This window comes from Solanum dulcamara, chromosome 4 (assembly GCF_947179165.1).
Source record: "Solanum dulcamara chromosome 4, daSolDulc1.2, whole genome shotgun sequence".
NCBI lineage: Eukaryota > Viridiplantae > Streptophyta > Magnoliopsida > Solanales > Solanaceae > Solanum > Solanum dulcamara.
The window spans coordinates 23,317,482-23,335,045 of NC_077240.1; the positions used below are offsets into that span (position 1 = coordinate 23,317,482).

Here is a 17,564-nt window from a genome sequence, read left to right on the forward strand (position 1 = left end):
TTCTCTAATTCTGGATATCACTTTGGACACCATACTAGTAAAGTATATGATCCTTTGATGTCCAATATATAAGGGACATCCCAAGTAAGTAATAGGGCCATGAGTTATTTTGAAACCAGTGATAGAAGTGACCCTTTCAGTGATCTCAGGATCAGTATTCAGAGGGATCATGCACTGACTCTTTTGTGTGTTAATTAGCTGGCCTGATGTCTGCTCATACACTTCTAGTGTCTTCATGATCAGCTTGAGAGAGTATCTACATGTTGAAGTGAAAATGATTATATCATCAGCAAAACTCAAATGATTAATCAATGGACCTTTCTTCTCCATGTGGAAACCTTTGTACAAATAGTGTTGATGAAGGTTATTGAGCAGTCTTGAGAGTACCTCAGCACCTAAAATAAATAGGGCTGGGGATAGTGGATCTCCCTGTTTGAGGCCTCTTGTAGAATTGAAAAAACCATGCCTACCTCCATTCACAATAACTGAGTACCAGTTGTTAGCCATAAGCCTCCAAACCATGTCAATAAATACTTCTCCAAATCCAAACCTTCTCATGACTAGACATATAAATGACCAGGACACCCTGTCATAGGCTTTGGCCATGTCTAATTTGATCACCACATTATCTCTAAACTTTGGTTTTTTAATGCTATAAATAATTTCCTGTGCCAACATAATGTTTTCAGAAATACTTCTTCCCTTAACAAAACCTGATTGATTTTCAGAGATTAGTTGAGGGAGAATAGGAGCAAGTCTGAGACATAGAACTTTTGAAATAACTTTATTAGTGAAGTTACTTAGTGAAATAGGCCTGAAATTTGATAACTTATTGGGATGATCTACTTTTGGGAGTAGGACCAAACAAGCATGTGAGATGAACTTGGGAATAGAATGCCCACAGAATAAGTATTTCACCAAATTGAATAAGTCTTCACTGATGATATCCCAGCAAGTTTGGAAGAACTTGCCATTAAAACCATATGGACCTGCAGCAGATGCATCATTGAGTGAAAAAACAGCTTCTTTCAGCTCCACTTTAGTAGGCATAGCATTAAGGGATTGGTTTTGCTGATCTGTGATGGAGTTGGGGATACACTTGAGGATATCTTCATTGATAACATCATTCTTACCAGTAAAGATCTTCTCAGAGTAGTCACATGCAGCAGCAGCTATATTCTGATCTCCTTGAATAGTATTATCCTACTCATCAGTAATCTGATGGATGAATAATCTTCTTCTCCTTCCTCTTATAATAGCATGAAAGTACTGGGAATTAGCATCTCCCTCCTTAAACCACTGAAGGTGAGTTTTTTGTTTAAGGATGGATTGTTCAGTCTTCAAGTATTTAATGTACTGAGCATTTACATGATTTAACTTGATCTTGTTATCTTCAGACTTGTCCTGGATGAGAGCATCTTCTGCTTGCTTTACCTTCTCTTCAAACTCTTTGACAACTTCAAATATGTCCCCATACTGTTGCCTTGACCAGCTACTAAGGGTGTTAGCCACCCTCTTAAGTTTCAAATGGAATACTCTCATTGGATTACCTTCTACTGGTCTTTCCCAACAGTCTCCAATAGTATCCAAAAAGGTCCCATTCTCCACCCAACAGTTAAGGAACTTAAAATATTTGATAGGAGTAGTGTGAGTCTCCTTACATTCCAGTAAAAGGGGGCAGTGATCTGAACCTGTAGAAGCAAGATGAGCCACAGTAGTCATAGGCATCATCTCTAACCACCTATCATTCACCATGGCCCTGTCCAGCCTCTTCCAAATTCTAACCTCCATGTCCCTGTTGTTGCACCATGTAAATTTCTGCTCATTGAAGCCCAGATCAGTAAGACCACATGCCTCAATTACACTTATGAACTCAAAACTTTTGTTCATATTGTATGGTTGTCCTCCTAGCTTTTCATCAACATCAGTGGTCACATTAAAGTCTTCAATAATGCACCATGGTTTATCTGTGTCAGCATACTGCAGCATCTTATCCCAAAGAGTTCTTCTCATATAATCCTTACATTTGGCATAAACAAATGTAATAATATGAGGGTTAGGATTGGCCACATGTTTGATTTCACATGTAACCTGTTGTTCGTCTTGGTCTATAATGGAGCAGTCCACATCCTTAGTCCAAAATAACCAAATTTTGTTATTGGGATTATGTATGGCACTGTCCATTCTCAACTGAATTCTGTAGTGGTTGAGCTGTGATTGGTTAGCAAATGGTTCAAGTATTGTCAACATAGATAATTTGTGATAATCCTTAAGCTTTTGGAGTCTATCCAAGGCACCTTGAGTATCAATACTCCTTGCATTCAAGCATATTGTATTCATCATCAAAATTTCATGGATTTGGACCTTGTGTTGATGCTACTCTTACAAGCAGCATTGTCTGAACTGGTAGAGTTCTCTTGCTTCTTTTTTTTTCTTACCCTGCTGACCCCTGGGTAATAGGCCCTGCTTCTCAGACATCTGCAGTACTTCATCCTGAATTATAGTATCTGTGGTAGGATCAAATGTCCTCAAAGGATATGCACTAGTTTCTTCATCGTCCTTATTAGTTTGTTCCCTCTGGTCAGAGTCCTCTTCATCTTCAGAGTGAGTAACTCTATATTCATCCTCTCAATCTTCTGATATGACTCTCTTGTTGAGTACACATATCTCAGTAGATGTGGTCTGAGCCTGAAGAGGTGGCACATGAATCCCAGCCTGTTGTTCAACCAACACATAGTTTACCCTCTGCTGAGAAGTTTCAGAGTGAGTGTGCCCTGGTTTACTTTGCTGTTTCTTTATTGCATCCCTCTTCTTCTTACTCAAAGATAAAGTACTTTTATTGTTCATAAACAGAATTTCTACACCATGCTTTTGATCACTGCTCTTTGGAGAAACAGCATCTCCTTTATCAGTTTGAGTTGCCTGGAATCTGTCAGAAATATGTTGCACCTCAACTTGTTGGACCTGCATATTGGACCTTGTGACATCTGGAGGAGTGGTTGCAGGGGCTCTGTGGTCTTCCCTATGGTCAACTAATGGATTTTCCCTCTCCCTGGTTTCCTCTTCCTGCACATTAGTGGGTGTCTCTTGTGTTCCCCCTTCCTCACCTCCATAAACTTCTTCAGCCACAACAGCAACAGTATTTAAAACATTAAAGCTATTGGGGGATCCATGGGGGTGTGGGAGCACTGAGTCAATACCTGAGACTTTGGCATTGTTGCATTCCACAGCAGTTTGCTTTTCTGCAATTTTGCTAGTTTCCTTCCTTTTAAACACCTGCTGAATGGGCTTGTGGGGATTGGGAACCAATATTCTATGGGGAGGGGGTGATGACTCTGGACTCCAGAGACAATATTACATGTTTGGAAATTATCATTATTAATATTAAAGCAAGTACCTGATGGCAGTATGTTCCTTGGTTGCTGATTATCACTGGTTGTTGGTTGAGGCATTTTTGAGCTTTCTCCTTGGTGCATCCTGCTTTGTTTACTTTGATAAAGAGTTCCTTGTTGGTGGGATTGGTTATTCTTCTTGGTTTTCTTTTTTTGAGTTTGCCATTCCTCTTTTTCTTGGTTATTTTCATGGTCTTCATCAACATTATTAGGCTGCTTTTCCTTGTTGTTGTTTTTCTCTTGGAAATGCTGTTCATTAGCCTTACCTGTGCTGGTTTTGTCCTTGTCTACAGCAGTTTCTTGTTGAATTTTATTTTGCCTGTTTTCCTCTTCTCTTCTCTTCACTGTACAGGTAGTGTGAGTGTGGCCTTGATGCTTGCATTGCTGGCAATATTCAGGCACCCCTTCATATTGAATTGGTTGCCATCTACCCTTGCTATTCACATCTTTTTGAAAGCCCATCCATACATGTTGGGGTCTTTGTTTTGTAAGATCCACTTGAACCTTTACTTTAGCAACACTACCTCTAGTTTTTTTATATGTTGCCAAGTCTAGGAACAACACTTTCCCAATCGGAGACAAAAGAGGTGTAACCACTTCCATACTATAGCAATGCCAAAGAAGTTCTGGTAGGATTGCCCAAATAGGTACCAAGGGAGTTTCCTCCTCTGGTTTAAATATGGGAGTCCAAAGCTATAGCCTCATGAGCTGGCCTTGGATGAACATTTTTCCTTTTGACCACACTGTTGTGTGATCAAACTCATTGTCCAAGTCAATGTAGATGTGTCTGGAGTTGAAGTGAGTCAGCTTAACCCCTCCTTTAAGCTCAGTTTGTAGGATGAACTCTTTTCTAATAACTTCCATCCTTGGCATTGTATGTGTAAACTTCCCAATAAAGGTGTATTTACACTTAGTTGCTAAGTTAACCATGAAGTCCTCTTTAGAGAATAAAACTGTAGGGTATCCTTGCTTTGTGGTGATTTTAGGGGGAGAGATACCTATAGGAGCACTTTGGGCCTCTTGGGCTCTAAGTCTGATAGCAAGAGTATGTGTCACAATAGGATTTGGAGGGTTGGGAGTATTTGGAATAGGAGTTCTGGTTTGGTTGTTGATTTTGGGAGCATGATTGTTCCTAATTGGTGGATGGTTGTTGTGATCTTTTTTATGGTTGTTGGGATTGAACACCTCAAAGTTGTTAGAAACTTTCAAGGGAGCAGAGTTGGGAATGTAATGTTTGTGACCGGCTGTTTGGTTTACTGCAGGACCTTTGGGATGTTGATTGCTCACACCACCTTGTTGGATTTGGCTCTTACCTTTACCATTAGTTTTATCACTTAACTCAGATTGTACACTAGTCATATTTTTCGCAGTAATTCCATTTCCAATTTGGACAGCACATATAGGATTAGAAATCAATCCAATAGGCTGCATATTAGAATTTAAGACAGTGGTTGGCTCAATTGCATTAGATTGCAATTGAGCTTGAATACTAGTATAAGTAATTCTATCATGAACAATATGACTATCAAGGTTAGGATACTTACCTGGTGATACTTGAGCAAAAGCTCTGATTTTCTGAACACTGGGATCATTTGGCACTGTCAATAGCTCCTGCTCAGTATGATCAGCATGGTCGTTATTGAGTCTAACATGTGTATTAGTTATTTGATCTCTTTGACATTGATGCACATTTTCTTGATGATGAGTATTGTCCTGATGCATTAAAGAATGCAACGCACCATCTACAGTCTCACATTATTCTTCCACCTGATGGACACCTTTGCGACTTTTCGAATTTGAATTATTTGAGGGAAATTTGAAACAACCTGAATAGTTTTTTGGACTGGCATCATCAATGTGAGCATTTTGGTATAGGTGTTGCTGCAATTGGATCACCTGAACTCCGGCGGCTTCACCTTGACAGTCGTCATGACGACTTTTCAAATTTGAAGCATTTGGTGATGATTCGAGATATTCCATATGTGTGGGGAGCTTCTCAATACTGTCCTGAACCAGTTGGCATTGGTCGCGCAACAATTGGTTCGCCGAAGCTCCGGCGACACCATTGATGGCAGTGTTCAAAGAGAAATTCGAAGCATGTGGTTGTGATTCGAGATGGCGCCTGGTATTTGGGAGATGCTCCTCATTTTCGTGAACACTTTGGCATTGGTTTCGTCCCATTTGGATCACCGGAGCTACAGCGTCGGCGTCAATTTGTTTGCCGGCGATCATTTCACCTGAAATATTTATTCCCAGAGAGGCGCCTGTCCTTGCGAGCAAAACCCAGGTGGTGCGATGGCTCGAAAGTCGCCGGAGCTGCCTGAAAATTGAAGGCGCATTTACGGCGCTCTGGCGGCGCTGCTGATGGACTGCGCCTGTTCATTGCTGCCAATTTGTTGATTATTTGAACTGTACGTCGTATATGTGATGAAGAATCATCACCAGTAGTCCCTATAACATTTAGTAATCCACGATTCCTTAGAGATATGATTTTTTTAGCTTGCAGCAACTCCTCACTAGAAAAATGAACAGTGATCACTTCATTCTTTTGCGAATTCGAAGAGCTGTAGGTTGAATCTGATGATGCGGTAACTTTTGTTGTGTTCGTATCGACGGAATCTATGATTCCATCTTTCGAACGAAATTTTTCAGTGTCGGGAGGTCGGTCCCACCCCATTTCCGTTTTTATGCCTAAAATGCCCTTGTAGGGTTTTGACAGAAGAATTTTGGTCTATCTTGATTTGACGGTGGTTGGGGGAGGTGGAGGAGAGGTGAGAGAAATAGCATTTTTTATTTTTTTGTTAAATTGAAAACTTATTATTTTTTATTTTTAATTAACATTTTGGTTAATAATTAAAAATAAGTTATGAAGATAATTATGACTTGACATCAATTATATCTGACGTGAATGTGACATATCACTTATGTAAGAAAGAGTGAGCTACACACATTATTGAAAGGTTTTAAAAAACTCATTTTATTTGAATTTAAGAATTCAGTTGTCAAACGATTAAGTAGAAGGGTTTATACTACAAATTCATATGAGTATTAAGGGTTCATCTCACCATTTCGCCTTCTGTGAAGTCACTTGAATATGTTGCCTTATTGTCTTCATCTAGAATGGAGTTACCTTATTGTCTTCATCTTCTCCTCATTTCATGGTTTCTTTCTGCTCATCTCTTTTTAGCTATAGCACAAAGATCCACTTACATTGTCCATTTGGACAAATCTTCAATGCCTAATGTCTTTCCTGATCACCATCATTGGCATTCTTCCACTATTGAATCCATCAAAGCTTCTGTTCCTTCATCAGTCGACAGATTCCACTCAGCTCCAAAACATGTTTATTCTCATGACAATGTGCTTCATGGATTCAGTTCTGTTTTGTCCAAAGACGAACTGGCAGCTTTGAAGAAGTTACCAGGTTTCATTTCAGCTTACAAAGATAGAACTCTGGAACCTCATACTACCCACACATCTGATTTCCTCGAACTCAATCCTTCATCTGGTCTATGGCCAGCTTCTGGATTAGGCCAGGATGTGATTATTGGAGTTTTTGACTCTGGCGTCTGGCCAGAATCTGCGAGTTTCCGAGATGATGGTATCCCTGAAATCCCCAAAAGGTGGAAGGGAATTTGCAAGCCAGGAACACAATCTAACACTTCAATGTGCAACAAGAAACTCATTGGGGCTAATTACTTCAATAAGGGTATTTTGGCTAATGATCCCACAGTGAACATTTCCATGAATTCTGCCAGGGATACTGATGGTCATGGCACACACGTAGCTTCAATAGCGGCTGGAAATTTCGCCAAAGGTGTTTCCCATTTTGGATATGCACCAGGAACAGCAAGAGGGGTTGCTCCACGTGCTAGGATAGCTATGTACAAGTTCAGCTTTAGTGAAAGAACTTTTACATCAGATTTAATTGCTGCTATGGACCAAGCTGTTGCGGATGGCATTGACATGATATCCATTTCTTTTAGTTACCGTTTCATTCCCTTGTATGAAGATGCTATATCAATTGCTTCTTTTGGAGCTATGTTGAAGGGGGTATTGGTTTCAGCTTCAGCTGGAAATCGAGGTCCAAGCGTCGGAAGTTTAGGCAATGGATCTCCATGGATCTTGTGCGTGGCAGCAGGCCACACTGACAGGAGATTTGCAGGAACTTTGACTTTGGGCAATGGGTTAAGAATTAGGGGGTGGAGCGTATTTCCTGCAAGAGCACCGGTTATTTACACTAAGACTCTATCCGATTGCAATTCAGAAGAATTGTTATCGCAAGTTCCTGATCCCGAACGCACCATCGTCATCTGTGATTATAATGCAAATGAAAATGGTTTTGGTTTCTCTATCCAAATTTCTAACATCAATCGAGCAAGACTTAAAGCAGACATTTTTATTTCTGAGGATCGAGGAGTGTTCACGTCCTCCAATTTTTCCTACCCGGGATTGTGATTGACAAAAAGAAAGGGAAACAAGTCATCAATTACGTTAAAAACGGTGTTGCTCCCACGGCCACCATAACATTCCAAGAAACATATGTGGATGAAGATAGGCCAGGCCCAGTTCTTGCTGGATTTTCATCACGAGGGCCCTCCAGAAGCTACTTGGGAATCGCAAAACCAGATATTATGGCTCCAGGGGTACTGATTCTTGCAGCGGTTCCACCTAATCTCTTTTCAGTAAGTATTCAGAACATAGCATTAACCACTGATTACGAGCTTAAATCAGGCACATCAATGGCTGCTCCTCATGCAGCTGGAATTGCAGCAATGCTAAAAGGTGGACATCCTGAATGGAGTCCTTCAGCTATTCGTTCCGCCATGACGACCACAGCAAACCATTTGGATAGTACTCAAAAGCCTATTAGAGAGGACGATAACATGGTTGCCACACCACTAGGCATGGGAGTAGGGCATGTTGACCCAAACGGAGCTCTTGATCCCGGCCTAGTATATGATGCTACTCCACAAGATTACATAAATCTTACATGCTCTATGAATTTTACAGAAGAGCAATTCAAAACATTTGCAAGGTCATCAGCCAATTACCACAACTGCTCAAAACCATCAGCTGATCTCAATTACCCATCATTCATTGCCTTGTACCCTTTCAGCCTTGAGGAAACTTCACCTTCACCTGGTTGGAGCAGAAATTCAGGAGAACCCTTACAAATGTTGGTAAAGGTGGAGCAACTTATAAAGTAAAGATAGAAACTCCCAAAAATTCTACAGTTTCAGTGTCACCACGAACTCTGGTGTTCAAGGAGAAGAATGATAAGCAAAGCTATACTTTGTTAATTCGGTATAGAGGTGATAGTGATCAGAGTAGGAACGTTGGGTCGATCACTTGGGTTGAAGAAAATGGTTATCACTCTGTTAGAAGTCCTATAGTGATATCTAGGATTATTGATGTCTGGGGTAGTGATGAGTAGGACAAGAAGTATTATGTATATATACTGAATCAAAAGTTGTTGTAAATATGGGAATAAATAATGTACGCACACAAAAGAATTCCAGAAAACACATCAAATATGTTTGTTTGAGAAAGAATTATGGAAGAACATTTAAGAAGGGAAATTGAGCAGAAGCAACTTGTTCTTTCTACTTCTCAGCATGTTGTTTGGGAATGCGCATGAGTTTTGGGAAGAGGCTCCTCTCCATTTTATATCTCTCCATTTATCCAAACTCTAGCTTAGATGAGAGACATGTATCATCGTAAAAAGGATAATGATTGAGATGTAATCAACCAAAGCAATGTTGTAACCTAGTTAGGATAATAAGTATTTACTCCATTTAAATTTGTTTGTCTTACTTTTCTTTTTAATCCGTTTAAAAAGAAAAAATATTTTTAAGACAATTCTTTTTTAATTTCAACTTTCCACATTATATGTTTAAAACCACAGGATTAAGATCTCATTTGTTTTCATTAAAATTAAACGTTTGAATCTGAATGCAAGTCTGAATATTGAGATTTGCATTAAGTTTATGATATTTGAATCCAAATGCACATCTGAATATTAAAATGTGTATTAAAATTTAGAGGTATGAATCTGAATACGCATCTAAATATTAAGATGTCACATTAAGATCTGAAAATTAAATAGTTAAGACTGATGGTTTTCTAAGCATCTGAATGTATAAAAATTGTTTTTCTTTAAAAAATAATAAATATAAAATTCAAATAAAATACTGAATTGATCTAATATTTTATCAATAAAATATTTTTAAATTTTTATATGGCAATTAGTGGTGGTGATGATTAATGATGGTGATTGTATGTGCCAATTTGGGGTGGTGTTCACTATTGATGGTGGTTATAAGTAGTATTATGGTATAGTAGTTGGTACTAGTGATTGACGTGGTTATTATTGGTAGCAATTGATAATTAATAGTAAAATGATATTGATAACTAATAATAGTCGTGAACAATGATGGATGTTAGCGATATATAATAATAGCTAACGGTGATAATTATTGATAGTGACTAGTGGTGATAATTGTTATTGATGGCTAATGGTGATGACGGTTGATTTTTATAATTAATGGTAATTGTGGTTGGGCTGAGGATGGTGGTTGTGGATGATAGGTGGTGATGATTGGTGATAGTTATGGTTCGGTTGAGGATGGTGGTTTGCTAAGAGCCTTTCTAAACTCTTGAACTTGAGAGAGGCTTCTGGTCGCCTGCTATCTTGAAAGAGATTTTCGAGCTTGCAAGCAGCAAGCAACAGCGGCTTTTCAGCCATTGCGCGCTAGCTTGTAGGTTGTGGATAGTAGGTGGTTGTGATTGATAGAGTTTGTGTGTAGTGGGTGAAAGTAGATGGAGCGACGGTGAACTATTACATTTGTAGAAATTTTTAAATAGACATCTTAATGATATTAAGACTTTGTTATAGATCTTATTTATTCAGACTCATTCAGTGGTTGTAAGATAAAAAAACAAAAGCACTTAATGATTAAGATTCAGACCTTGAAAATAAATAGACTTAATGACTGACATCTAAATGATTAAGATTCAGTCCTAGAAAACAATCAGATTTAATGATTAAGATTAAGACCTTCATTAAGTGCAAATAAATGAGGCCTAAAGGACATTTTGATACATATGTATCTTTAGTTTAAGAGCACAAGATTCAAAACTCTTACTTTCTTAAATTTCATGTCAAATTAAAACAACATAAGAAAATTGAAATAAATAGAGTATTTACTTATCAAATTTTGAACTTCCAGATATTTCCTCCTCTCAGTGGCACCATATTGTCGGGTTCTAATGAATGCATTAATTAAAAATTGGTTGGAATTGAAAGTAATTGTAAGCGAAGGAGGAAAAGGAAAAGCAAAAGGTTTTATGCATTCGTGCTCCACATCCGTGAAGCACTTTACCCGCTCAAGAAGACACATAAAATTATTAATTTTTCGTTGTTGAAAAAAAAGACTTTAAACCTTCATCGACGCCAACATTATAACAGAGAGAGCAGCATGGAAAACGAGACTCCAGACCCTTCTATGTGGGCCCCCTAAATTTACACTTTGGTAGTTGGTTTTTTGTATTAGTATAAGTTAATTTTTACTTGTTATTTGTTGGGTTCCTATTTTCTTTAATTTGATTTATTTTATTTTTAACAATTGACAAGTCAATCTGTAATCAATGGCAACTAAAATATTGACATTAGACAAAAAAAAATTAGGCATAATACTAGATAAATATCTTAATTTGACTTTAACTGATAATTAAATACTTCGACTATGACTAGACACCTCAATTCGCCTCCACAATGGCACAATATAAATTGAATATTTCAATTTACAAAATGATCATCTAGACACTTTCAAAGTTTATGTGTCACGATCACATTAAGTGTTCACGGACAAAAAGGATGAGTAGAGGTGTCTGGATATATGTTCTCAAAATTAGAGTGTTTAGTTGATAGTTGATCCCAAATTAAAATGTCTATCTATGTTTTATGCCTTCGATATACTACTAGCTGTTTATACCCCTACCATTTCTAAACACAAAACTACTTATTTGGATGGATTTTCCCGAATCTGCCAAAATCACCAAATTTCACTTAAATTACATGTTCCCTCTTTTGTCCCTTTGGGGACATCCGATAAAAAAACACCAATCCTTCCTTAAATTATCTCAAATTTCATATATGAACTCTCCAGGACCCTTTATAATCTTTTGCAACAATATTAAGTTGAAACCGAACTTGTTTACGGTAATTCAATTTTTCGAACTTGAGCTTTGATCGAGCTTCAATGGCGGATTGCCTTCTTCTTCAAATTGTTCCTCTCCAAATCAATGGATAACCACGAAACGGACTGAACCCAGCAACAAAAATAGATGGAAACAGTACCGACTCGCAACAGATCCCTGACTCGGGACTTCCAAATTCCCTAGTCACCTAAATTGAAATCGGATAATTTTGATTGATTAGGGAAAATACATCCAAATTACGGGTATTTTTATTAAGTTTAATAGTTGTAACTGTGTAAATAATTTGATAATATATAACGAAGGAAAAAGTTAATTAATAGGCATAATACATAAATGTCCTTTAATTTGACTTCAGCCGACACTTATACCCTTCAATTTTGGGTGTGCACAAGTAAACACTTAAACTTGTATAAAATTGAATAAGTAGACACACGACATAATACACATAAGACACAAAATTGTCATGTATGATGTCATGTAGGACGAATGTGTCTATTTGTTCAACTTTTGGATAGTTAAAGTGTCTACTTATGCACTAGTAAAATTAAAAGTCATAGTTACCGACTGAAGTTAAGTTAAGTGTCATATTTATGTATTATGCCTAATTAGTACACGAAATTGGCATAATATATAAATGTGTCATTTAACTTGGTGTCATTTCATATTTATGTTTTTTTAATTTTGGGTGTGCATAAGTAGCCACTTTAATTTGTATAAAATTGAACAAATAGACGTACACATAGGGCGCAAATTATCATGTAGGACGTGTGTATTTACTTATTCAATTTATATGAGTTTAAGTATCTACTTGTTCACATCTAAAGTTAGAGGGTATAAATATGAAACGATATCAAGTGAAAAGACTTATTATGCCAACGAAATTAGAGAGATATTTTTTTTTTTTATCTTTTTTCCTTCATTTAATTGGCCCTTAACAAAATTTATTTCCACTAAACATAGATATATGATATTTTCACAATTCCTACTTACGGATGAGATAATGCTGATTGTAATAATTTTGAGACATTTTTAGATTAAATTATTGATAATATGGGACAGATTTAGATCAAATTATTAACTGAAAGAAATTTTTGTTCAATTTTGTATAGTTAACCTTTTTTCATATTTTGAATTTGAGTTTCAATAAACTTAGCATATCTACCTGGTAAAACAAGTACCGTCTCTTTAAAAAGTCTGATATTTTCTCTATAAATAATATAAATACCGATTTAGTAATTGGTGGTCTAATTAACTGAAGAACTTCCCATTAATTAAGGTGTACTTCAAAGTCAAGCACAAGGCACTTAATAATACTGTAGAACTTATAATGTCCAGCACAAATTAAAGATCGATTCGAGATCCCTGTTATTCTTTTTCCTATTACATTAAGCTGACTGTCGGCAATATTAAATCTAATTACATTGATTTTGACTCATTAATCAAACTAGGGACCACCAAAAAAAAAAGGCCTTTTCAACAAAAAAGTAATCATATACTGATTTTCTCTTTTCAAAATCTTCTTTTTCTCCATTTTGATTAATTCTCCAAATTTGTAAACAAATGCTTTTAATGTCAGTAGCTGAATCATCAGCAAGTGGGAAAGTTAGATTATATTATCCAAAAGCTAAAGAAAATCTTATATAGTAACATAGAGAAAGAGTGAAAGCAACACCCTCAATTATTGAGTTCTCGTTTTCTTCCAAGGAGAGATATTTGATTTAATTTATCAGAATTCTGCCATATCTGGCCTCAAAAATTCATTAAATTAGTACTTAAGAATAATATAGTGTAGTAAATAACATTGCCTTCAATAGGGTCATGTGACATACAGATTCCTTTCTAGCAGCCTGCAAGATTAGACATAGTGAGAAGAACCGGATATCTATACTAGCCGCCTATCTTTACTATTAGTACAACTTTACTACCCTTTTTAACTCATTTCATTCTTCACTTTACTTGCCTTATCTTTATTATTGCAACAACCAAATGCTGCTAGCATTATAATATAAAGTCACTTGAATCTGAAGTGTGTAGTCAACACAAAGATCTACAATGGAGTTACTTCATCTTCTCCTCTTTTCATGGTTTCTTTATGCTCATATGTTCTGTTTCTTGGCTATAGCACAAAGATTCACTTATATTGTCCATTTGGACAAATCTTTAATGCCTACTGTCTTTCATGATCACCATCATTGGCATACTTCCACTATTGATTCCATCAAAGCTTCCGTTCCTTCATCAGTAGACAGATTCCACTCTGCTCCAAAACTTGTTTACTCTTATGACAATGTATTTCATGGATTCAGTGCTGTTTTGTCCAAAGATGAACTGGCAGCTTTGAAGAAGTTACCAGGTTTCATTTCAGCTTACAAAGACAGAACTGTGGAACCTCATACTACCCACACTTCTGATTTCCTCAAGCTCAATCCTTCATCTGGTCTATGGCCAGCTTCTGGTTTAGGCCAAGATGTGATCATTGGTGTTCTTGATTCTGGCATCTGGCCTGAATCTGCGAGTTTCCAAGATGATGGTATGCCTGAAATCCCCAAAAGGTGGAAAGGAATTTGCAAGCCAGGCACACAGTTTAACGCTTCAATGTGCAACAGAAAACTCATTGGGGCTAATTACTTCAATAAGGGTATTTTGGCTAATGATCCCACTGTGAACATTTCCATGAATTCTGCCAGGGATACTGATGGTCATGGCACACATTGCGCTTCTATTGCTGCTGGGAACTTTGCGAAAGGTGTTTCCCATTTTGGATATGCACCAGGGACAGCAAGAGGGATCGCTCCACGAGCTAGGCTAGCTGTGTACAAGTTTAGCTTTGATGAAGGAACCCTTACTTCAGATTTAATTGCTGCTATGGACCAAGCTGTTGCGGATGGTGTTGACATGATATCCATTTCTTATGGGTTCCGTTTCATTCCCTTGTATGAAGATGCTATATCCATTGCTTCTTTTGGAGCCATGATGAGGGGAGTGCTGGTTTCAGCTTCAGCTGGAAATCGAGGTCCAGGGATTGGAAGTTTAAACAACGGATCTCCATGGATCTTGTGTGTGGCATCAGGCCACACTGACCGGACATTTGCAGGAACTTTGACTTTGGGAAATGGCTTAAAAATTAGAGGGTGGAGCTTGTTTCCTGCACGAGGCTTTGTCAGGGATTCTCCGGTGATTTACAACACGACTCTATCTGATTGCAGTTCGGAGGAATTGCTATCACAAATTGAAAATCCCCAAGGCACCATCATTATATGTGATGATAATGGGGATTTCTCTGATCAAATGCGTATTGTCACTCGAGCAAGAATTGAAGCAGGCATCTTTATTTCTGAGGATCCAGGAGTGTTCAGATCTGCTACATTTCCCAACCCTGGAGTTGTGATTAACAAAAAGGAAGGGAAGCAAGTCATCAATTATGTGAAAAATAGCGTCAATCCCACAGCCACCATCACGTTCCAAGAGACGTATCTAGATGCAAAGCCAGCACCAGTTGTTGCTGCATCCTCCGCACGGGGTCCATCCAGAAGCTACTTGGGAATTGCAAAGCCAGATATATTGGCACCAGGGGTGCTGATTCTTGCAGCATATCCACCAAACGTATTTGCTACAAGTATTGGGACAAACATACAATTGTCCACTGATTACATTCTTGAATCAGGCACATCAATGGCTGCACCACATGCTGCTGGAATTGCAGCAATGCTAAAAGCCGCGCATCCTGAGTGGAGTCCTTCAGCTATTCGCTCTGCCATGATGACTACAGCTGATCCTTTGGACAACACTCGAAAACCTATTAAAGACTCCGACAATAATAAGGCTGCCACGCCCCTAGACATGGGATCAGGGCACGTCGATCCCAACAGAGCTCTTGATCCCGGCCTAGTATACGATGCTACTCCACAAGATTACGTAAATCTTCTATGCTCTCTGAATTTCACAGAAGAGCAATTCAAGACAATTGCAAGATCATCAGCCAACCACAACTGCTCAAATCCATCAGCTGATCTCAATTACCCATCATTCATTGCCTTGTACAGCATTGAGGGCAACTTCACCTTATTGGAGCAGAAATTCAAGAGGACAGTTACAAATGTTGGTAAAGGTGCAGCTACATATAAAGCAAAGCTAAAAGCTCCCAAGAACTCAACAATTTCAGTGTCACCACAAACATTGGTGTTTAAGAACAAAAATGAGAAGCAAAGTTATACTTTGACAATTCGCTATTTAGGTGATGAGGATCAAAGTAGAAACGTTGGCTCAATCACTTGGGTTGAAGAGAATGGTAACCATTCTGTTAGAAGTCCGATAGTAACATCTCCCATTATTGAGGTCTGGTAATAAATTCTGCTATTATATGAAATATTTTGCTTTGGGATGCATAGAGCCATCAGATTCTTGAATTGGAAGTACCAAACACAAGAACAAAGAAAAAGCTAGATGGGAAACCATGTATACTGTATGAATTGTCTGTGCTTATCCCAAATTAATAAATAATGTTTATACTTTTGTTCAGGAGTATTTATTAGTGCACATTTCTCTTTTTTTTCTCTCTAACGTTTTCACCTATTATTACATATAGTACAATATACACCATTTTCGTTTACTATCAATGGACAAAATAGAATTACAAATGCTGCAGCTCCATCACTTTCCAAGCTTGAGTACTACTCTCTCTATTTTATTATTAAAAATAGATAATTTTTAATATTTGTCATTTCACAAAATCAATGCATAAATGACATTATTCTTTCTATTTTATTCTTGTGAGTTATTAGTCTTAAAAATATACATTTAACCAATATAGAAAAACTATGTAAATAATTCATATTCATTTGTCAAATTAATTAATCAAAAGAAATTAATTCATGTTCATTAATTGAAAACTTGATTTTAAAAAAATATTAAATAAATATAAAATAGTAAACTTACTTAGTTTCTTAATGCACATATATATACAAACAAGCAATGATGGATTTTGAATTTAGCTTTGAAGATTAATTAAATTAATAAATTAATATCTCAAAAGTCACTCAAGTACAAAAATTTATTTAGCAAAGTAGTATCAATAAAATCTATTTTATTAATATAATACAAATTAATGGCTTGCTACCTAAATTCCTTCAAAAAAACACGTAGAGATTAGAGGGTGGTAATATGACAATTTTCCACCAAAAAAAAAGTAATATGACAATTATGGCCCCACTTAGATTTATTTAATTCAACTAGTTAGATCTATGTAGCCTAGCTAGCAATCACATGTTCACATTCATTTGCCAACACATATAAGCTAACCTGCATTTCAATATTTGGAGGAAAACAAACTGAATCTCAATCGTGCAGCTCCCCTTTTTAGTTTACAATTTTCAAAGATATTATATCATTATGATATCAAATTAATTAAGTATGATTTGATATTTTAAAATTTGATTTTGATATTTTACGCTACGGTAAATCTGTTATCTAAGGTCGATCAATTTCAAATCTTTAACTTACATATATTTGTATAATAAACAATTGTGATTTTGATTTTTCAAGAAACGTCTTAATTATATCATACTAATATCTTATACATGTAAAAAAAAATATTCAAAATAAAGTACAAAGAATTTTCTTTGTTAAACAATCATCCGAAAAGAACATTTAAATAAAGATATAGTAATTAAAATTTCAATATCTAAATAATTAGTTACTATTTTATATACTTGCTAGTGTTATATAGTTACATATATATGAATTTTATGTAACTATATACTTCGATATGATTTTTGATATTTTTTATAAATATCAAATATCATACTGAATACTAAACTTATTAAAAATGTATACCAAATACCATAAAACATAAATCACACTGTTAAAAAAATTGATTTCAATATGATATCCGATACCTACTATACCATGCCCACCCCTTCCCATCTCCATCTAAATATCCAAAAAAAAAAA

At 36.7% G+C, this 17,564-nt stretch overlaps 1 protein-coding gene and 1 pseudogene across 1 annotated transcript; both read left to right on the forward strand.

The window, feature by feature from the left end:
- The first annotated feature begins 6,505 nt into the window (after positions 1-6,505).
- On the forward strand, positions 6,506-9,085 carry LOC129887003 (subtilisin-like protease SBT3; annotated as a pseudogene).
- Positions 9,086-13,388: 4,303 nt separating this feature from the next.
- LOC129887005 (subtilisin-like protease SBT3) lies at positions 13,389-16,127 on the forward strand. The gene has a single exon (XM_055961931.1). The coding sequence runs from the start codon at positions 13,668-13,670 to the stop codon at positions 15,957-15,959; it is 2,292 nt and encodes a 763-aa protein (XP_055817906.1). The 5' UTR covers positions 13,389-13,667; the 3' UTR covers positions 15,960-16,127.
- Positions 16,128-17,564: the final 1,437 nt, after the last annotated feature.